The 22,014-nt window shown below is 52.6% G+C and overlaps 1 protein-coding gene across 1 annotated transcript in view; it reads left to right on the forward strand.

Annotated features, from left to right (window-relative positions):
- Positions 1-22,014, forward strand: part of TG (thyroglobulin) — a 244,730-nt gene that overhangs the window by 132,399 nt on the left and 90,317 nt on the right. The window contains exons 38-41 of the mRNA XM_040494469.1: positions 2,016-2,235; positions 3,268-3,361; positions 6,306-6,465; positions 14,989-15,191. Of these exons, the coding sequence (XP_040350403.1) occupies positions 2,016-2,235; positions 3,268-3,361; positions 6,306-6,465; positions 14,989-15,191 (677 nt within the window). The remainder of the gene's footprint in view (positions 1-2,015; positions 2,236-3,267; positions 3,362-6,305; positions 6,466-14,988; positions 15,192-22,014) is intronic.

Raw genomic sequence — 22,014 nt, forward strand, 5'->3', positions numbered from 1 at the left:
TTCCTTCCTTCCTTCCTTCCTTCCTTCCTTCCTTCCTTCCTTCCTCCTTCCTTCCCTCCCTCACTCCCTCCCTCCCTTCCTCTCTCTTTTTTCTTTTTTCTCTCTCCCACTCCCTCCTACCCTTCATTCCTCCCTCTCTTCCTTCAATTCATTCATTCACACACCTGTGGAGCCCCTGCCACTTGCAGGCACTGGGCTTGGAGCACCGCAGACATCATGTTATTTATTCCCAACATCTATGTATTGTAGGGACTGCTACCACTCCTCTTGTGCAGGGGGAGATAGAGGGTCAGAAGAATTAGGAAGTTTTCCCCAAGTAGCTGGTGCATCACATCAAGCCCAAGTCTGCCTGCCTCCTTGGACCATCCACTGGCTCCTCCTCACGATGTTCCTCAGTGGCCTGAACGTCCTGAACACACGCCATCCCAGGGCTTCTCAACCCTCGCACCATGCACTTCCGGGGCCAGACTGTTCTTGGCCGTGGGGGCAGTCCTACAAATTGCAGTATGTTTAGCAGCGTCCTTGACCTCTACTCACTAGATGTCAGCAGCTGGCATCTCTCATAGACCCTTAGGACAACCAAAAATGTCTCCGGATATTGTCAAATGCCCCCTGGGGACAAAGTCACCTCCAGTTGAACCTCTGCATTACGCCCCGCTCGTGAGGAAGGGGTAAACATCTGTCCTGTCTGTCTGCTTCCTCTCCTGTCCTCATGGGAACAGTATGTAGAGACTGATCCGCAGAGCAAGCAGCAAAACTTTTCTCAATCAGCCAACAGTGGAGCTGAGCAAAGCAAACACACCTGCTGGAAATAATAAGAAATTTCTCTCTCCCCGCCCCGCGCATGCGTGCACACACACACACACACACACACACACACACACACGCACACGCACACACACGCAGTGACAGAAATAGAAGATCTCTTCACCAGCATTTAGCGTTTCCTTTGTGCAAGGCCCTAAGCCCTGTGGGGAATCAGACACAGGCCTGTTCCAAGTCCCAGATGATGGTATTTGGCCCTGAGCCAGGGTCCCAACAAAAATTGACTGACTCCATCAATGGATGCCAGAAAATGTGGTGGAGGGGATAAGCGAGGACTGCAGAGAGGGGGGTGAGCATTACAAGGAGGGGGTGGAAGGTGCTGGAGGTGGGGCAGGCTGGCAGGTGGCGCTGACTTTGACCTGATGGGCCAGATGGACCTGGGGAATGCAGGAAGGGAGAGAGGGTGTTGCAGGCCAGGGCAGTGGCCTGGAGAGGGGCCCCTGAGCTGGCCCTGGACCCATGTGAACCGGCAGCGGCCACAGTCGGGGGCCAGAAACGCTTTGAATCCCACACCTTGATGTCCTGGCAGCTACCCGCCCTTGGCCCCTAAATCTGTTTTCTTAGGAGTGAAATGCAAATAAGGACCCACGGTGCCTCAGCATCATTTCTGCAATCCCGAAGTTCTAAAACTTAGAAAACAATTTTTCTGTGGCTGTGTGAATTTGTAGCAAACTTCTCTGGTGGCCACATCTGCCCGAGAGTAACTGAAGAAATCAGATGCTCTGTTCATCCCTGTTCGTATGAGTAAGCCACACATTTCGCCCCGGAAATAATTGATGGGTTCGATGGTGGGGCCTGACTCCAGACCTTGCACGTTCTGTATCCCTCTGTTCTTTTTAAAAATCCAAGTCATCCTGAACGATAGCTCACGTCTGGCCCCAGCAAGCCGGGGAAGGGCTCGGATCCGGGGTTAAGCTCTGCCTGGCCTCCGGTGGGGAGAATCAGCCAGGCAGCGCACGTAGAGAGGGGATTGGTGCTGTGAGCTGCAGACATTCAGTGTCTCATGAACATCAGCTGTACTTGCTATTAATTTTTTTTTTTTCACATTGGAAAGTAACCTGACTGGACTCAGGCTGTTGGGGTCTGAGTGAACTACCCGCATTTTTACAGTGCGAAAGCAGTGTTTTGTCTGAATGCAGCACCCACTGTCGTCTCCTTCCCTCCCCGCCCCCCATCTGTCCTCCCGACAGGCAACCCTCTGCTCAGCTCTGGGACACCTGCACCTTCTGTGACCATCACCCCCCACGGCCAGCTGCTGGGCAGGTCCCGGGCCGTCCAGGTGGGCACGTCATGGAAGCAGGTGGATCAGTTCCTGGGAGTTCCGTATGCCTCCCCGCCCCTGGCCGAGAGCCGCTTCCGGGCACCGGAGCCCTTGAACTGGACTGGGTCCTGGGATGCCACCCAGCCACGGTGAGAATCTGGTGGAATACATTTTGGTGAATGCGCAGAGAACTCCTCTCCCGTCCGGGTCCTCCAGAGCGAGACTCGGTAACAGAGCCGTGCGTTCCGGTTTGAGTAGTGAATGGGGGCGGGGAAGTGTGTTAAGGCAGCCTTAGGTGCGCTAACAGATAAACCCTCTGGATAGCATTATCTTGCCCCCGTAAAGTGAATTCGGTGACGGAGCGGCCGTCGTGTTCTGCCCCATGTGGTGATTCGGGGACCCAGGCAACGGGCACCCCCCTTCTTCACGCACATTCCTGGACTTTGCCTCCAGGAAAGAGAGGCTTCGGAAGGGTCCTCACGGACGATTCCTATGGGCCGTGCCTGCGGGTGTGTGTGATACGCACATCGCTGGCCCTCGTCTGCAAATAGTTGGAACTCAACGCCCTGGCCATACCTGGCTCGCTGGGGCTGAGAAATACAGCAGAGAGGGGGAAAAAAAGCACATGAGCTAATGAAAAACATTTAAAAAGGGCTCTCCCTCCCAATAGGAACAGCCTTCAAAGGAGTTTTTAGAAAAAGGAAAAAAAAAAAAAAAAAAAGGTCAAATCCTAACTTCCTGCCTCATCCACCGCGTCGGTTTCCCTTACCGCCTCCCACGCACACACCGCTTTAAACGGTTGCCACACTGGAGATTTTGCCATCTTCCGAGCCAGCGTGTGTTCACCTGGGAAAGAGCACAATTCTCCGCTCTCCCTTCCTGCAGCCCTGCCCTGAGGCAGCTGGCCCAGCCCTGTCCCTTGTCCCCCATGGCTGGCTGGCGGGCCGGTCCACAGCCCACGGCGGCAGAGAGAGTGGGGGGGGGGGGTCCCGCTGTTCCTCTCACGTGCTGCCACTCCCTTTGCCCGTCGCCCGAAGCCGCCCAAGTGCGGCAGAGCCGGTGGCCCAGCGGGCATTTGGCCGGGGCAGTGGGTTCTGGCCGACAGTGGGTGGGAAGGGAAGGGAAGATGAGGCCTGTGCCCTCGGCCGTTTACCTGGAAGTCACAGAGTCCGTATCCCCAGGGCCAGCTGCTGGCAGCCAGGCGCCAGGACACCCACGTCTCCCGGAGTCAGCGAGGATTGCTTGTATCTTAACGTGTTTGTCCCTCAAAATACGGTGAGTTCTGACGCCCTTGACTGCCCTGAAAACTGCCCCGTTAGAAACCCCCTGTCCCCGGAGTTGCCAGGCCCTTTACGCCTCTCCTCCGTGGCCTGCTCAGGTCTGCCCCCCCCCCCCCCCCGCCCCAGGGCTGTCCTGTCTGGTTCTTGGCTCTGTGAATAAGCAGGGGTTCTCCTGGTTCCTACCTGGCCTCACTGTATCCTCCCCACATCCCCAGGTCACCCGCCCCTCCCCTCCCCCCCCGCCACGGGAGATGAGGCACAGTTGTCCTGCTTCGGTTCTCCGAGAAATACTCACAAAGGGCTTGTGTTGGGGTGCACTGCTCTGGGTGGGACGGAGCGGTGCTTAAAACAGAGGGAGTTGCATCTTAGTGGGAAGGGCAGAAACAGAGAAGCAAGTGTCGATCGACTCCTGTGTTGAGAGGACACAGTGACAGGAGGTGTGTTGGGCGGTGTTCAGCAGGTGCCGCTTGAACAGGGGTGGGTGGGGAGGCGTGAGGCAGGCGGTGGGTGAGGGTCAGTGATGCGGGGCTCTGAGAGTGGGAGAGAGCCCGAGCAGGAGCGGGGGGAAAGGGCGGAGCCTGACTCCCGTTCACCCACGCGTGAGGAAATGAACAGCACTGTCCTTGGAAGACCCTAGGAGGGACCCCTAGGGAATCCCCCCCCCCCCACCAGAGTGTTGTTCGGGGCAGTCCTGGAGGGAAAGGCTTGGCGCTGCGACCCTGACTCTGGTTCTTTCCCGATTTGAAGCCTGAATCTGCCTGAGAAGCAGCCATGACCCTGGTGTTGAATGTTTGAGTTCCCTGTTTTGCGGGGAAGGGTCAGAGTGCACGAGAGAAAAAGGAACTGATAAGGTTTAGGAAACATGAGTTTCTGGTGACGCCAGCCCGGTGTCGATAGACGCCATGGTGCCGGTGACCACGCTACAGCGTCCTGGTCCCCTAGCCCGCTAGCAGTGAGATTCCACTGCCCTTTGGACGTTTGACGTCAGCAAGATGGTCTGAGTAAGCTTGGTCATGAGGCCTCTCAGACGTCAAAGCTCCCGTGGGCTGCACCACTAAGAACACAGAGCCTAGGATAAGGGAGACAGCAGGTCCCCTCTGCCTGGTGCTGGTCACCCCATACCTGGGATGCCGGAGTAAGGTCCGGCGCCCAGCCGGACTTCCACTGACCCACTGGCCTAGAGAAGGCAATCACGTTCTGTGTGCTCCAGTTACCGGTTCTGAAAGTGGCAGAGAAACAACATCTGGTTCATAACGTCCTCGCAAGAATTAAATAAAACATTGCATGGAGTCTCAGGAGTCAGGAGATGGCTGATGGGGGACATGAGGTGACCACGAATGGGACAATGTCACAGGGGAGTGTGCTGGGAGGGGGCTGAGGCTGCAATTCTGGGTCAGCCGCCTCCTCCCCGTACGTGTTTTAAACAGTGACTTCGCCCGCTCTGAGCCTCAGCGTTCGCACCCGTGGAGTCGAGGTGCTTAGGGTCATTAGAGCATCGGCCTTGTGGGGCGGAAGCTGTGAGGGGGCGCCCGAGGTGACCACACTTAGCGTGCCATCCATCGGGGCGGGTCCTCAACCAGTGTTCGCTGTTGGTGGGGAACGCACGCGTGTCAGAGCCCGTGGCACGTGGCTGGAGCCGTCACAGCACAGGGAGGACTGAGTGAGCAAGACGCACCTGGGGTCCTGCACACACCGCGGCCCGGAGTCAAGTTCGGGTCCCCCAGAGGGAGCATTATATTCTAACAGAAGGGCCAGCTTGGGTTTAAGTCCTGCCTTGCCACTCCCTCCGTCACTGTGTGATCTCAGACGAGCTATGTAAGATCGCCAGGCCTCTGCCTTCTCATCTGTAAAGTGGGCACGGTAACGATCCGCATGCTCCTGGAGCTTGAGGACTGAATAAGGAACACGTGTAGGTGCTGAGCCCAGTGCCTTGCTCTCGGCGCATGGTAGAAGGTGGCTGTGTACCCCCAGGGTGGGATTCAGGGACACGCTGGCCAAACTAAAGAGGCTCACCGGGGAGGACCCAGAGGGCCTTCCGGAATGAACTAGGGGCGAGAACCGAGGGGCTGGAGGACTGCATAGCTCCAGCCGATGGGCTCCCGGTCTGCCGTGGGCTGCCATTTCCACCACCTGCTCACGTTTCAAAACAGCTTATCGGGTGGCATCAGGCCGATTAGTGCACTGGTGGTGCTGTAAGACAGCACTGGCCAGGAGACGTAAAGAGAGATCTATTTTCTCACGATTCTGAAGGCCGGGGATCCAAGACCAAGGGGCCGGCAGGGTTGCTGGCTTCTGAGGCTGCTCTCCTCAGCCAGTGGATGGTCATCTCCTCCCTGTGTCTCCACATGGCATCTCTTCTGTGTGTCTCCATCCAAATGTCCCCTCTTTTTTTTTTTAACATTTATTTTTGAGAGACAGAGAGAGACAGAGCATGAGGAGGGGAGGACAAGACACACACACACACACACACACACACACACACACACACGCACAGAATCTGAAGCAGCCTCCAGGCTCTGAGCTGTTTGTTAGCACAGAGCCCAACGCGGGGCTCGAACTCACAAACCGCGAGACCATGACCTGAGCCGAAGTCGGACGCTCAACTGACTGAGCCACTCAGGCGCCCCTAAACGTCCCCTTCTTGTGAGGCTACCAGTCATATTGGCTTAGGGCCCACTAGCTTAATCACTGCCTTATAGGACCCTCTCCAAATATAGTCACATTCTGAGGTCATGGGGGTCAGGGATTCAAGCTGTGAGTTTTGGGGGGACACAGCTCAGCCCGTAACGTGGGACTCAGTGTGCTTACGAGGCAGAGTTGCCAGGAAGAGTCACGTGTAGGCTCAGAATCTGGCACTTTCTTCGGAAAGGTGCCCTCACCAAGCTCTGCCAGCTGAGAAGGGGCCAACGTGTCGCCTTACATTTGTCCGCTCCCCACAGGCCCCCAACGCGTCCGTGCTGGTGCTTTTCCACAACACCGTGGAGGGCAGGGGGAGTGAAGGGCAGCTGGCCATCGATGGCTCCTTCCTGGCCGCCATTGGCAACCTCATCGTCGTCACTGCCGGCTCCCGAGTGGGTGTCTTCGGCTTCCTGAGTTCTGGTGAGTCGCTGGTGTGGCTGCTGACCCCTGAGCCGAGGCCAACTCTATGTGTGTGTCCAACCCCTTCTTCTCAGAGCCCCATCTGTCCCTTCCTGGTCCCCAGCCCTCCTCCAGCCTGGTGAGCTCTCAGTGGAATGTCCAGCACACCATGAGACCCCTCCAGTGATGCTGATGCCCTGTTGCCACCGACTGAACTTACTTTGTGCTGAAGCTGTTCCAAGTCCATTACGTGCTTTATCTTCTGGTGTGTGTGTGTGTGTGTGGGTGGGTGGGGGGGTGGGTGTGTGTTGAGGTCCCAGAAGGTCAAACCCTTGTTTAATATCGATAGTTAAGAAACAACAGAGCCAGGATTCACCACCGAGATTGACTTGGCTCTAGAAAAGGATAGAAATGGATTATAGGTCCTGGGCCCACAGGGAAGCCATTTGACTCTGCGTGAGGGCGGGTGTCAGTAATGCTTCCTGTTTCCTCTTGAATGCCAGCCTCACTTGGGAATGTCATCCTGTCCCCTATCCAGTCACACAACCGTTTGTCACCCCGGTTACACCCTCCACTTCCCCCACCAGCACCCAGGGCAGAGGTGAGGCCCGGACACTTTCATCATCTGCCTCTTCCTCCGCATCCAGCCCCCACCAGTGGTGGGTATTTGTCAAACAGCCATGGCCAGCGGTGGACACGCTGGCCTGGGAATCTGAAGAGCTGAGGGCCAGCTCTGCCATTCATTGTCTGAATCTCATTCATAAAACCCTTCGCTTCTGAGTCTCAGCTTTCTCCTCTATAAAATGGGAACGATTTCACCCAACTTCCAAAGTTACGTAAGGCTCCAGGGAGGTCGTACATGTGAAAGGGCTTCAGATACGGTAGTAGGTCCTCCAGGTAGGCACTGAACTTCATCTCTGTTCTCCAAGGATCTCACTTAAGACCTGAATGCCTGACCTGCTAAGTAAGGACGGGCAGGTAGAAGGTAGCATGGCGAGATTGATGAACTCACCTAGGATGTGGTGAGTGGGTAGGTATCCAGCACGGGCAGGAACTCGGCAGTGCTGGGGAACGAGGGCTGTGTAGACCACATGGCGCGAAGCCTCAAGCGCCGTGAGAAGATTCTAGGCCTGCACGGCAAACCCAAAATGGGCGCCGAGTCAAGGCGAAATACCACCAGATGCCAACGAGGGAAACACGGATGACAAACAGATTTCAGATTTTCCTTCGGAGGGAACGGGGTCGACTGCTAGAGCGCTGACAACTTTGCCTGGATTTTCTTTCCTCTTGTCAAACACGAGACTGATGATGATTTGCGAAGTCAGTAGCTCCCGGCTCTGAAGAGGCGGGTGAAATTCAGAACTCATCCTGTTGAACGTGGTCGGGTGGAGCTTTCCACAGACGGGGCCGGCTCCTTGGCACAGAGCCTTACCAGACAGGGAAGAGTAAATTTCCATACCTCCGCTGTCGCGGGGTGGGGGTGGGGGGGCAACGGTTTCGTGGAGTGTAATCTTACTGAAGATTTGTGTGCTTCTGGGAAGGCAGACTCATTTCTGCTGCCGGTGGAGACAGTGTCGGGGGAGGCAAAGGAAGTTTCCAGAACACCCAACCCTTCTCCTTCCTGATCTGGAATGCTGCCTGTTCATTGTGCTTAAAGCAAAACTGCGAGGGAGAAGGAAAGTTACAGTTGAGAGTGCCGGTCTCCACCAGACATTTCTCCTGGATTACCTCATTTCATTCTTTTTTTTTTTTTTTTTTATTTTTTTTTTTAACGGTTTTTTTTTTTTGGGACAGGGGGAGACAGAGCATGAACGGGGGAGGGGCAGAGAGAGAGGGAGACACAGAATCGGAAACAGGCTCCAGGCTCCGAGCCATCAGCCCAGAGCCCGACGCGGGGCTCGAACTCACGGACCGCGAGATCGTGACCTGGCTGAAATCGGACGCTTAACCGACTGTGCCACCCAGGTGCCCCAACCTCATTTCATTCTTAAGGCAGCTCTGTGAGGCCAGTACCAAAGGGCCGTTGCGCAGATGAACCATGAGGCTCAGAGAGGTCGAGGAACCCCATGGCCCACAATTAGGAGTGCGTTCCGGGCTCTGCATCCTGTTGCTCAAACAGCAAGGAGAAATCTATCGTGGCTTGCTCCCACGGATGTTTACAAGTGCCCTTTGGGTTCCCTGTTCTTCCGTGTACAGAGTAAGATTGGTCTTTTACATCCTTTTAGCCACAGATGGTTCTTCTTTGCTCTATTGACCAGACTCCCCAGCTCCCCCCACATTCCCGGGCTTTTGCCTCTCTTCCGTTGAGCCGCCCTGCAGTTCCGCCAGGACAGGGGAGCGATGCATCCGGAGAGACACTGAGACACAGAGGCGCTAGGATGCAAACAACAGCCTCTCTGACCACAGTCAGCCCGCCCGCCCGCCGCAATGTGTCCCCTGACAAAGCTCTGCAGAGGACGCAGGTGCCCGCAGCCCCAGGGGATGCTCAGGAAGGGGGAGGGACTGGTGTGCGATTCCACGAACCCCCCAGTAAGTTTGTGACACCCAACACACCATCCCCTTTACCATTTACATTGAATAAATATATAATAGACAGGCGCCTGGGTGGCTCAGTCAGTTAAGCGTCCGACGTTGGCTCAGGTTGTGATCTCACTGTTCGTGAGTTCGAGCCCCGCATTAGTCTTGCGACTGTCAGTGCAGAGCCCCTTCGGATCCTCTGTCCCCCTCTCTCTGTGCACCTCCCCTGCTTGTGCTCTCTCTCTCCCTCTCTCTCTCGCTCGCTCAAAAATAAATAAACATTAAAAAAAAATAAAAGAGGTATAATAGATTTTACCATTAAGAGTGGTTTTAAGTTTACAGAATAATTGAGCAGAAAGTGTAGACAGTTCCCATATACTCCTTCTCCCCCTGCCTCAGTTTCCCCTATTGTTAACCTTGCGCGTGGGTGTGGCACGCTTGTTACCACTGATGAGGAGACACTGATAGTTTATGATTGACTAAAGCCCACAGTTTGCAGGAGGGGTCGCTCTTTGTATTGTACATTCTACGGTTTTGATAAACGTATAATGACACGTGTCCACCATTGTGTGTCTTACAGAATAGTTTCACTGCCCCTGAGGCCTCCCTGTGCTTCACCTGTTCGTCTTTCCTCTTTTGCATGTTATTTTTTTTAACTTAAAAAAAAAATCTTAATGTTTATTTATTTTTGAAAAAGAGACAGAGAGCGAGCAGAGGAGGGGCAGAGAGAGGGAGACGCAGACTCTGAAGCAGGCTCCGGGCTCTGAGCCGTCAGCACAGAGCCCGACGCGGGGCTCGAACTCACAAACTGTGAGACTGTGACCTGAGCCGAGGGCAGACGCTTACCCGACTGAGCCACCCAGGCGCCCCTCCCCTTTTCCATTTTAAATAGTTGGAAACTGCAGTTCAGCACGCAAGTCTGGAAAGAGACAGGCTAGTTTGAGTCGAGCCTGAGCCCAGTGTCCTGTACGGCTCGGACTTTGTGTCTGAGCAGAATGGGGTCTGAGAGCAGCTCTGTGGGACCCAGGGGCTCTGGGCAGTTCCCTCCTTCTGCCTCCACTCACAGGCTGCCCATCTCTCAAACGACACTAGGACATATGGGCAGATGATAGGGTACAGTGGGTGGAGGGCAGACGCCTGGCACCCAGCAGGGGCTCGCAAGGGTTAATGCCCCGTTTCTTTCCCTGGATGGAGCTTCTTCAAGGCAGGGCTGTGTTATCGTCATGACTGGCTCTGCATCTGGCCAGTAGCTGGCACAGAGCTGCCCCTGGACCACAGCAGTTGCAATGGCCCCTGGCACTTACTGAGTCTATGCACATTATCTCCTGTGATCAACGTACACAGCATCTTCCATGGTAGCCCAGAGTGAAAACAGTCTTCCGAGAGCCCTCGATGCCAGAAGCGCTTTTCATATTTTATTTTATTTTTAAGTTTATTTCTATTTATTTTGAGAGACAGGGGGGTGGGGCAGAGGGAGAGAGAGAGTCCTAAGCCGGCTCTGAGCTGTCAGCACAGAGCCCGACACGGGGCTCAAACTCACGAACCGCGAGATCGTGACCCGAGCCGGAAGTCAAGAGTCAGACGCTTGACCAACTGAGCCCCCAGGCGCCCCAGAGGCACTTTTGAAAGGGGACGGAGGAAGAATGGAAACAGAAGCTCACACCCGCCCCGCGGCTGACTAGACAAACTCACGTTCTCAGCAAGAAAAGGAAAAAAAAACCCCATCAGCACTTCAAGGGGGCCCTGGTTCCTGGTGAGCTGAGCAGTCGGAAGGGAATTGAGGTGGTTGGTGCCGGGCCGGGGTTGGGGTGTTTCCCCAGCCTGGATCTTGCGGGTGGGGACCGACCCTCGGGGGCACAGGCCACAGAGATTGTCCTCTCTCCGGCAAAGCAGTGCGGCAAGGGCAATGGGGCAGGTGGTGTGCAGGCTCAGAGGAGGAGTGGGCAGGGCGGCCCGTGGGCCCCCTGCAGGCTGTGGGGACAGAGGAAGTGTGCTTTGGCCAGGGGATCAGACAGAAGGCCACGCCCAGGACCATTACCGTCATCTCGTCATCCCTGGGGCACACGGATGCCTCCCGAGAGGCACTGCCACCCTCCAACCAAAAGAACGAGCACAGAGTCCTGTCTCGGCGGCCGCCCCCCCACAAGGGCCATTTCTGCTGCAAAAGCCAAGCCAAGGCCAAGGTCTGCAAAGACCTGAGACAATGCTGGCGCCTGAATCTGGTTTATTCAAGCAAAGCCAAACAAGTTCTACAGTGCTTTCTGCCAGGCGCTGTTCCGTTGCCTTTCCAGTCCTGAACTAATTCAAGCATCCTAACAACCTAAAGACATGAGTATGGTTATCATTTCCACCTCCCAGACAGGGAAGATCAAGTCACATTCAGGAGCTTGTCCAGGGCCCTCTGGCTCTATCACCTGAGCGCTTGGCCCCCTCACCTGCCGCCTCTTACCGACGGCCATCAACAAGACCGGGTGAGGGCCCGCTGTGAGCCCCGAGAGCTTTGAGGGGGGGGTACTGGAAGAAATCCAACAAGCAAGTGAGAACCTGTTAGGGATCGAGGGAACAGTTAGATGCTTGCTGGGCTGGTTCTGTGGTTCACAGGGGCAGGACACTGGAGGTGGAAAACAGGTCAGGGCAGCAGGGGCAGGTGCACAGGGTTGGACATCTGCCCACCTCTGTCTTCCTACTGGACTCTATGTGTGGCCGGGGGGGAGCCCCTCTCCAGTGTCATGGGGGCACCGCACAGCTCATGTGTGGGCAGGATGAAACCAGGAGAACCCCCGGTCGGCCACAGCCAGCCAGACTGCAGGGGGATGAACTTGGCCTTGATGGCTGGGCAAGGGTCAGTGTAGGAGAGTGTAGGGAGCCCAGACGGCTTGGACGGGCCAAGGCCATTCTTAGAGGATCTCAAAAGCCAGGAAGATGTTTAGACTTGACGCAGTAGGAGCGAGGGAGTCAGGAGAGCTTTCGAGCACAGAAAGTTCCTTAAAGAGAGCACTTCAATTTTTTTTTTTTAATGAAAATAACACAGTGCCTCGCACATCATTCCAACAAGTGTTTGTTGAGTTGGACTGAGCGTTAGGACAGAGAGTTCTGAGTATGCATCGGGATCTAAGTCCCGACTTTATCTTACGTTTGCTTCTTGCACCAAAGCAAACATTCCCCTGGAGTTTCAGGTTCCTCCTCAGGGAAGGAAGGGGTTGGTGCAGCCTGCCAGAGACCAGCCGGCTCACTGCCCCTGCGTGCGCTGCTGACCCTGTGTGACCTGAGGGCCAGGAACATGCCTGTCTTGGGGCCCCCCGGCCCCGGGGGAACCAGGCACAGCGCCTCGCACCAGGCAAAGCCCAATTCAGACTGTCTGAAGAGCAGCCCTTGAAGGCCCCCTCCCCCTCTGACTTCCTGGGGGTTTCTAGACCCCACAATGTCAGCACTGTCCTTGGGAAGCTGATATAGGGGAAGGGAGAGTCAGGGACAGCGGCCCCCAGCCCTCCTACATTGTCACTGGAAACGCAGGCTGCGGGCGTCACTTCCCAGATGTCCGGGACTGGGTCCTCCTCCATTGGCACATGCTCTCCTGCCTGGCCCAAGACCTCAGAAACAAACGCATTTGTCCTAACAAGCGGAGGAAGCGTGATCCAGGAAAGTCATGGTGAGGACTGTGCTAATGTCTTCACCAAACCCAGAACACAAAATGCATTTGAAGAAATGCTGAGACTATTCCCAGCTGGAAGAGTAATCTGAGCTATTATGTCCCCAGAGCAGGCGTTCTCAGCAGCTTTGTGAGCGCCAGGTGAGCAAATCGGGGTGCGCGATTCTTCTGGTTTTCTGTTTGGGACTGTGGAGTCTCGCTGGTAGTTTCTTGCTGGATACTGGACCCTGTTGATCATAGCTCTGGTCATTCATTCGCCTGACGTTTACTGAGGACCTGCTGTGTGCCCCTGATTTCAGTGGGGTACACGGTCTAGCAAGGGAGGCAGTACCCAGGGTGACAAGTATCCAGATTAGGGAGCCCTGCTTCACTGGAGGGCTGCCTCTGAATTCACGGCATTGCTAACACTTGAAGGATAGCTGGGCTGGAGGAGGAAGATGAGGAAGGCCGGGGGAAGGCAAAGGCTCTGGGCAGAGGAAACCCCATGTGCCAGGCACCGGCCTGGAAGAGGGTGACCCCATGTTTGAGCAATTGATAAGAAGCCAGGCCCGGGGAGGAGATGAAGGGGGATGGGGCCCAGGGGACAGACACCCTAGTCCCATGTCTGTTGAATGCACTGGGAGAACTGAGATCATGTCCTAATGGGATGAGATGGGAAATTTTAGATAGGATGGGGAAGTGTGTGTGTGCGTGTGTGTGTGTGTGTGTGTCTGTCTGTGTGTGTGTATGAAAAATTATGCATTTGAAAGATCACCCAGGGGGTGCCTGGGTGGCTCAGTTGGTCAAGTGTCTGACTCAGGTTTCGGCTCAGGTCGTGATCTCGCAGTTCGTGGGTTCTCCAGCCTGCATCAGGCTCTGTGCTGACAGCGTGCGGCCTGCTTGGAATTCTCTCTTCCCCCCGCCCCCCGCCTCTCTCTGTCCCTCCCCTCTCAAGTGTGCTCTGTCTCTCAAAATAAGTAAATGAAAATTTATTTATTTTTTAATTTTTTTTAATGTTTATTTATTTTTCAGACAGAGAGAGACACAGCATGAATGGGGGAGGGGCAGAGAGAGAGGGAAACACAGAATCGGAAGCAGGCTCCAGGCTCTGAGCCATCAGCCCAGAGCCCGACGCGGGGCTCGAACTCCCGGACCGCGAGATCGTGACCTGGCTGAAGTCGGACGCTTAACCGACTGAGCCACCCAGGCGCCCCAGTAAATGAAAATTAAAAAAAAAAATTAGAAGACCACTCGGGATGTGGCACGGAGAATCAGAGGGAGAGACGCACGGATACCTGAGGCCAGTGACAAGCGCCAAGGAGATCGGTGGGGAGAGAGCCTAGAGCATCTGGGGAACAGAAGGGGTCAGGGTGGAGTACAGCAGGTGTCAGGGAAGACTCCAAGGCCGTGCAGGAGCAGACCAGGGGGGTGGTGCCGCATTAGAAGGAGGACGTGAGAAATTCCACAAAGGCTACTGGCCGCATGCTCAGGGCACTTGGAATCGATTCCCTTTGGGACTCAGTGCACTTGAAGTGCCTTCAGCAAGGTAGCCTCCTGGAGACTTGAGGAGCCGGAACTGGGAGGGCACTCTGTGCCCCTGATGCTCCCGAGTCATCAGCAGGTGGGTGGTGATCGGGGGCATGGGAATCTGCTGGCATGTCCCCGAACAAAGTGGGTGACTCTCAGCTCAAGCTGGAAGACTCCGGGTATTTCAGAGTGGTCAGCTGTGTAGACTGACAAGGAGGATCCACTGGGTTCAGAGGATGGCCAGAGGGCATGGGCATGTGATGTGCCAAATGCTGAGGAGAAGAATGTGTTTTTGCTATACTATACGTGTGTGTGTGTGTGTGTGTGCTTGAATCATGTCATTAGAAAAATAGTGCTGAGCTCTTCAGTAAATAAATACTAAATTCTGTGAAAAGAGAATAGAGAGATCAACTCTGCTGAATGATCAACATGCTGAATGTGCATGGGAGAAGAGGCAGTAGGAAGGAACTGGATGGAGAGCCTCAGCCAGGCCTGGTCCTTGTCAGGGAGGAAGAGGTGTGGAAAGCCACCACAGTGGGCCGAGACGTGGGGCATCCCCTCTGATGTGCCAAGCCAGGTGGTACTCTGAAAGTGCCCTGACTCTAATGTGAACGGCTGCCCTAGCAAGTGCCCTCGCCTATGGTGGGAACGCTGTGGGCCAGAGAAACAGAGGGACAACGTCAGGGTCTCCTACCCAGCAAAGGCTGGATGCTCCCGGTTCTGGAGCCCATGCTGCTCCCACCATCCTGATCTGTGCAGACAGGAGGCCAGGTCCCCCAGAGGTGCCGTGTGCCTGGCTCAGACACCACCGGGGGTGACTAAAATCCGGATTGTACAATCGCAAAGGGTAAAAGGCTTTCCTCTTTCTGCAGGTTCTGGAGAGGTGAGTGGCAACTGGGGGCTGCTGGACCAGCTGGCGGCTCTGACCTGGGTGCAGACCCACATCGCAGTGTTTGGTGGGGACCCTCGACGCGTGACCCTGGCGGCAGACCGTGGGGGAGCCGATGTGGCCGGCATCCACCTTCTAACCACCAGGGCCTCAGACTCCAGACTCTTCCGGAGGGCTGTGCTGATGGTGAGTCCCTTCTTGTGCCTTCAGATTTGTTTTAGACACGGGTGAGGCGAGGGGTCCTCACTTGCCTTTTAAGACCAGTTGACTTCAATTGCTTGGTTTCCTTTATCCATGCTTGCTCTTGGCCATCTTTCCATGTACATGTGATTCCAGGATGCCGAGGAACTCCCCTGACGACTGTCCATCATTCTAAACTGAGGAAAATTCTAGATGGGAAAGTGTTTCTATTTTGGGAGATTGCCTCAGTAGGGCTTAATGATCTGAACTCTTGAAGACCTCTTTTGCCAATCGACAAACATAAGGGGGTAGACTGTAGGATGAGAAGCTTTCTGGTGGAAGGAAAGCTAACGATGAGGGCACAGTTTAGCCAGTATGATGCTCACGACACCCAACAGTATTGCTCACGACAGGGGAGAAGTGGAACAAGAGAATTCTCATCTGCTCCCCAGTGTCGCTTCCCTGACCTTCTCGGGTTTGAACTTAAAATCTTCCCTTATGCTGTCTGGTTTCTTCAACCGCCCATGCTCCAAATCTCCTGCTGAGATTCTGTTCTGGTGGCATTTCTTTGTGGAACACTATTGGGTGATTCATTCCCTGTATCTAATCCCTTCTACCTCGTTGTTTCCTTTGCCTGAGGGGTGAGGGGAGGTGGAGACCCCAGAGCTTGCCCCCATGGTGGATCAAGGAATGGCGGGCAGCTGGGTCAGCAGCCACAGGGTGAGGCATGGAGCTCCCAAGGTTTGGCCAACTGGGTCACTGACTGTTGAATGAAGGCAAAGAATAGAACTCAGTACTCATGGGTCTACTGGGTGGTCTCATGAAGTTCCTGGTAGATGGTGATGATGGTGATGATGGTGGTGATGATGATGGTGATGATTATGATGGTCATAGTGATGGTGATGATGGTGATGATGATGATGGTGGTGACGGTGATGATGATGATGGTGATATCATACCGATGATAGTGATATAATGATATCGATCATAACAGTAACTATTATGGAAGAAATAACCTGGTTGATCACAGCATAAGCCCTGATGGTTATTCTGTCATTGATGAGCTTCTAATTTTATGAAGCATCCAATCTGTGCCAGGTGCCATGCTAGGTGCTGGAAATACCATGCCAAATAATTCATGTCCTAGTTCTTAGAAGCTTGTAGTTTACTGGGGGGTGGGGGACAGACACTTAAAAAGCAGATATTTAAAAGAGGGTCTTAGGGCAGCTCAGAGAGAAGCCCCCATCCAAGCACAAGGGAGGGGGGGAATGTCCACGGACACTTCCCTGGAGAAGGAATGTCTGAGCAAAATGTGAACACTGTGTAGGCATTGAACCACAGGCAGAGTCCCGACACTAAGGGGCAGCTGGGCTCCTCTCGGAGGTCTGCCAGCCCTGGGCTGCAGTGGGGGACAGGGCAGTAATGGAGACTGGGAGGCAGAGAGCAGCTGGACTGCAGTGAGCACCTTGGGTGCGAAGGGAGCCATGGAAGGGGTATGTTTGTTTGCTTATTTGGTTTGGTTTCATTTGGCTTGGTTTCCTATTTTAACCATTTTTAACTGTACAATTCAGTGCCATCAAGTACAATCAATTGCAATGTCATACAGTCATCATATTAATCATTTCCAGAACTTTCCATCATCTCAAACAGAAACTCTGTATATGTTAAACAATAACCCCCATCCCCCCTGCTCCCCAACCCCTGATAACATCTATTTTGCCTTCTGTCTCTATGAATTTGCCTGTTCTAGGTACCTCACATTAGTGGAATTGTACAAAATTTGGTGTGTGTGTGTGTGTGTGTGTGTGTGTGTGTGTGTGTGTATGTGTCTGGCTTATTTCACTTAGCATAATGCCTCCATAAAGGTTCATCTGTGTTGTAGTTTATATCAGAATTTCCTTCCTTTCTAGGTTGAATAATATTCCATTGTTTGCATATACCGCATTTTGTTCCCGTATTCATCTGTTGGTAGACACTGGGGCTATTTCTGCCTTACTGTGAATAGTGCGGCGATGAACATTGGTGTGCTCTCAAAGGGTTTTTCGGCGAGGGGGAAACTCGCTTCCCTTTAGGAAGACTTAGAGCTGAGTGGAGGATGCATTTAAGAGGGACAGTCCTGAAAGCAGAGAAAGCAATGCTGAGATCATGAAGTAGCCAAATTAAGGCATCAAGACCAATGCCATGGACCTGCTAGCAAATCTGAGGCCATATGACCACACTGCAGCATTGCCCAGCCCTGCTGGGATCCAAACCCTTGATAGGAAGGAGGACAAGAGTGACATCGTTTGGGCCTCAGTGCTGCTGGGTCAACATCATCACCGTCCCCAAGGGGAAGCGGTACCACCTGCTACTTGGTCTCTCTCCTTCAGCCACTGGAGCCTTCCAACATTCCTTGAGGGGCCCATGCTCTGTTTTGCTTCCTAAGGACGTTTCCTCTGCGTGCCACACTTTTCTCCCATCTTCCTCTTTGCCCGCTCTGTTTGTCCTTCAGGGAATCCTTTCAGACTTTTCAGCCCAGAACCAGACCCCCTTTGTATGACCTCTGCTGCCTGTACTTCTCTGCACATCATGTGTCACGATATCCCACCAGGAGATAATTATTCCCACTGCCAAATCCGTCCCTCTCGTAAGATGGGAAACTCTGGGAGAGCAGAGGACAGCTGTGCCCTGCTCTTACAGGGCCCCAAGCACCCAACACAGCTGTCTTACAGTAGATGCTCCAGAGTTAATATCCAGGAAGCAAAAGAGCAGAGGAATGGGCACGTGTGTCCAGGGTCTTACAGGCCAGGACTCCTCCCTCCCCACCACCACTTTCTCGTGTCCCTTTGTTCCCGATTTTCCTCGGTCTCTCCCTCCATCTTCGCGGCAGGAGGTCTGAACCCAAACATCTCTCAATTCCTGGTATTGGAAACAGAACCTCCTGACTGAGTTGCTCCTGAAGGGACTTCCTCTGAGCCTTCTCAGCAACCAGACACTCGGTGGGACCTGGAAGACGCCAGAAATACCTTCCAGGAGGCCGAGTTTTCTTTTTGAAAAGTCTGGAGAGTTTAGGTGTTTGAGGGATTTCAAAGACTAATCTGTTTTAGCAAATGGCAGTGTATTTAAAAATAAACTCCATCTGTTTCAGTCATTTAGAAGCAGCTTTTACAACTGCTCCCAGCAGTCTTTGAGATGCATGTGAAATTATTTGGAATCGAGAAAACGAAAATACTTCAATATATTAGCGGCTCTTAAACTTGTTCTTTACCAGCAGATGTTTGGGGGAATGGATGTGAGTTGGTGATATATTCTTGGACAGAATCGTAAGTATTTCTGCAAAGCTTGAGGCCAGAGCAGTTAAAATGGAGAGACAGGCTCCTGTGATAATTAATAACTTTATTGAGCATATTTGGGGCCACAGAGCACCTCCCATATATTATTTCATAGATTGTTCACATTGCGTGGCACAGGGTCTTTGTATTATTTGCAATCTAGAGGTAAGAAGTCTGAGGCTTAGAGAGGTTTAGTGACTGGCTAAAGAACACACAGCCGAGAAGGAGCTGCATTAGAGGCTGGCACCTAAAATCTCGTCCTGTGTTTCCCCCAACTATGCAGCGGCTTCTCTAGAAACTTGCGACTCTTTCAGGGTCTTAAGGTGGAAGGGTAAAGAGCCCAGGCCTAGCATCAGAATGCTTCACTCTTGCATTCTTTACGGATAAAATCTGTGTGATTAATTCTGTCTCCCAAAGGCTTGGATGGTTGGCATCACAGTAGGTGTGCAGAATGTTCTGGAGTTCCCGAACTCCAGAAATCCAGGTTCCGCCTCGCCTTGCTAAGCTAGGGCAATGCCAAGAAAAAGCACGTCTGGGGATGCTTCACCTGCCCAGGACGCCAGGTTGAAGAAGAGAGACGGGTGACGTGTTGCAAACATGAGCTGTGTGGCTCTGATGCCCCGGGCAGTTTTAAGAGAAGACAGAGGAGGTCATGTCCTATGTGGTATGATTCATAGAGTCCAGGAGAGATTTCCACTGCCCTCCTACAACACTGCCCCAATTCTGCATTCCTCAGTGCGAGTGCCAGGCCCCAGGGACTGGCCCCAAGCTATGTTTTCCTGTCTCCTTTTCTGCTGCGTTCCTGCCTGAGCCCTGCACTCCAGGCTCACCGGTAATCAACATTCCTAGAAAATGCCATGCCTTCTTCCACGTCTTTCCATCGCTGTTCGTGGTCAGCTCTTCGCAGCCAGTATGTCTGCTTCTCCACCTAACGAGTCACTTCCTTCTTCGAGGCTTGGCTGAAACGGGGCCGCGAAGCCTCTTCTCCATCTCTTAAAACAGAGTGACTCTCGCTTTGGTGAAGAGACTTCTATTTGGCAATTTTTAGGAACACCGCCTTGTCTTACCTACTGGTTAGTCTTCTAATGTATCTATTCCCATGCTGCTGTGACTGAGTGCTTAACTGGGAACGTGAAATTTTCCTCTTAGAACTTCCTTAACACTTAGCACAGCCCTGGGCAGAAGAGGGTACCGAAGCGCAGGCCGAGTTCTGTTAAACTGGTGGAGGGGCCCAACCACTGCTTTCTCCTGTTTTCACACAAACCTCCTCGTTCAAGCTCGTTCTCCTCCATTTCTCTTAATCAAAATGGACTGAGGGGCACCTGGGTGGCTCAGTTGGGTAAGCGTCCGACTTTGGCTCAGGTTATGATCTCACAGTCTGTGGGTTTGAGCCCCACGTCGGGCTCTGTGCTGACAGCTCGGAGCCTGGAGCCTGCTTTAGATTCTGTGTCTCCCTCTCTCTCTGCCCTTCCCCCGCTCATGCTCTGTCTCTTTCCTCTCTCTCTCAAAAATAAATAAACATTAAAAAAAATTGACTGAGCTATTCATGGGCTCCAGTGCTCTCATCTATATTTTGGAATAAGTTTATTGATTGTCTTTCAATAGTCTTGATGGGAATTTGAATGTATTTTCATGGAATATTTCAGTTAATTCAAAAAATGTCTATGGTTTTATAATGTTAAATCTTGCATCCATGAATCAGGTTGCCACCATTACCACAACAGGATTTTTGTCTCCTTACGTCTTTTCGCAGAGTTTTGAACTTCTGTCCACAGAAGCGTTGTGAAGTCATGGTGGGCAAGTCCCTACCTGTATTCTCGTTGGGTTGGTGTTGTGAATGGTGTCGTATTTTTTATTGTACTTCCCAGTGGTCAATCCTGGCATCGGGGAATAGAGTTGGCCCTGAATTTGCTGAGCCTTCTTACCACTTCCATTGCTTGATCTGTTGGCTCCACTGGATTTTCTATGACATTATTTCATTATCTGTAAATGTAGGCAGGTCAACTTTGAACAAAAATGCTCAGCTGCTCTAGCGAAGAGACTCAACACTTAAGGACCTTAAATAACAAATGTGTTTTCTTTTGTTTTACTTTATCGTAGTATTTACCAAGGTGTCTCATGATCTCTCGGGACATGTGTTCCTTCTAGGTGTTTCTCTGCCATCTGGGGGCCTTGTTCCCATTGGCAGGGCCATGTCTGGGCAGCTTAGACATCCAGGCAGGGGCAGAGGGGTGGGGGCCGCCGTGGCTGACTGTGGGAGGGGCGGGACCCCCCTCCCTTCCCCCACAGAGACCCCCTACATGCAGCCCTGCGGCTGACTGGCTTTTCTTCTTCTTTGACATGATCTTTCTTGCTCCTGTTCATCTTTGACACATTCATCTGACCATTTAAACAAGGTTTTGCTTTGGATCTTGTTGACGACTGTATCACTAGAACTTTCGTTTCACCCACGTTTACCTTTGTCATCTTTTACCCGCTCCTTGTTTCCACGACAACCAGTTGTTCTTTTAGCCTCTCGGGTGGAAATCCAACCTCATTACTGTTCATTCTTCGTTTCCTGATCAGTGGATTTCAAGCCATAAATGTCCCTCCTACTATTGTATCACTTAAGCCCTGGGGAGTTTGAGAAGTAGGAACATGCCCTGTATTTCTCAGTCTTTTACTATTTCTTGTGTTGTGTTCTTCTTAACCCAAGGGGATATCTCCTCTTTTTCCCCCCCTGTAAACGCTTGTTTAGATTTGTAAGATTTTTACCCATCCCTTTGCAAATCGATTTTTAATGTTGTTTCATTATTATCATGGAGCATGAGTCAGTGAAAGCTGACTCTGAAATTTATTAGGACTTCCTCTGTGACCTAACGTGCTCCTCATTTGTTGATAGGAAAGTTGTATAGTGTTATCGAAACCTGCTATTTACCTATCTACTTATCTTTGCTTGATTGCTCAGTTTCTGAGAGTTGTGTGTTTAAACCTCCACATAAAATGATTCCTTTATCTATGTGTCCCTACAATAGTTGCCTAATATATTTGGAAACCGTATCGTTAGATTAACACAGGTTCAGTCACGATATCTTCTTAATGTATCATTCCTTTTGTAACGTCTCTCTTTGCCCTTAGACAATTTATTTTCGCCTTAAATTCCGTTTTGCCTCAAAATTCAACACTTTCCCTTTGTTCATTTCCGTACGAAAAATTTTCCATCCCTTTATTTCAAGTTCTGCATTCTTTTGTTTTCACTGTGTGTCAAGTAGGTAATACAACCCCCAAATTTTAAGTACATATGAATTTATTTATTTTAAGTTTATTTATTTATGTTGAGAGGGAGCGAGCAGGGGAGGGGCAGAGAGGGAGAGAGAGAATCCCGAGCAGGCTCCGCACCACCAGCACAGAGCTTGACACGGGGCTCAAACCCACGAACCGTGAGATCATGACCTGAGCTGAAGTCAAGAGTTGGACACTTAACCAGTTGAGCACACCCCACACCACCAGAATTTGAAAAATTTATTCTCTTCACAGTG

The sequence above is a fragment of the Herpailurus yagouaroundi genome, unplaced genomic scaffold (assembly GCF_014898765.1).
Source record: "Herpailurus yagouaroundi ecotype Mexico unplaced genomic scaffold, PumYag 186, whole genome shotgun sequence".
Lineage (NCBI taxonomy): Eukaryota > Metazoa > Chordata > Mammalia > Carnivora > Felidae > Herpailurus > Herpailurus yagouaroundi.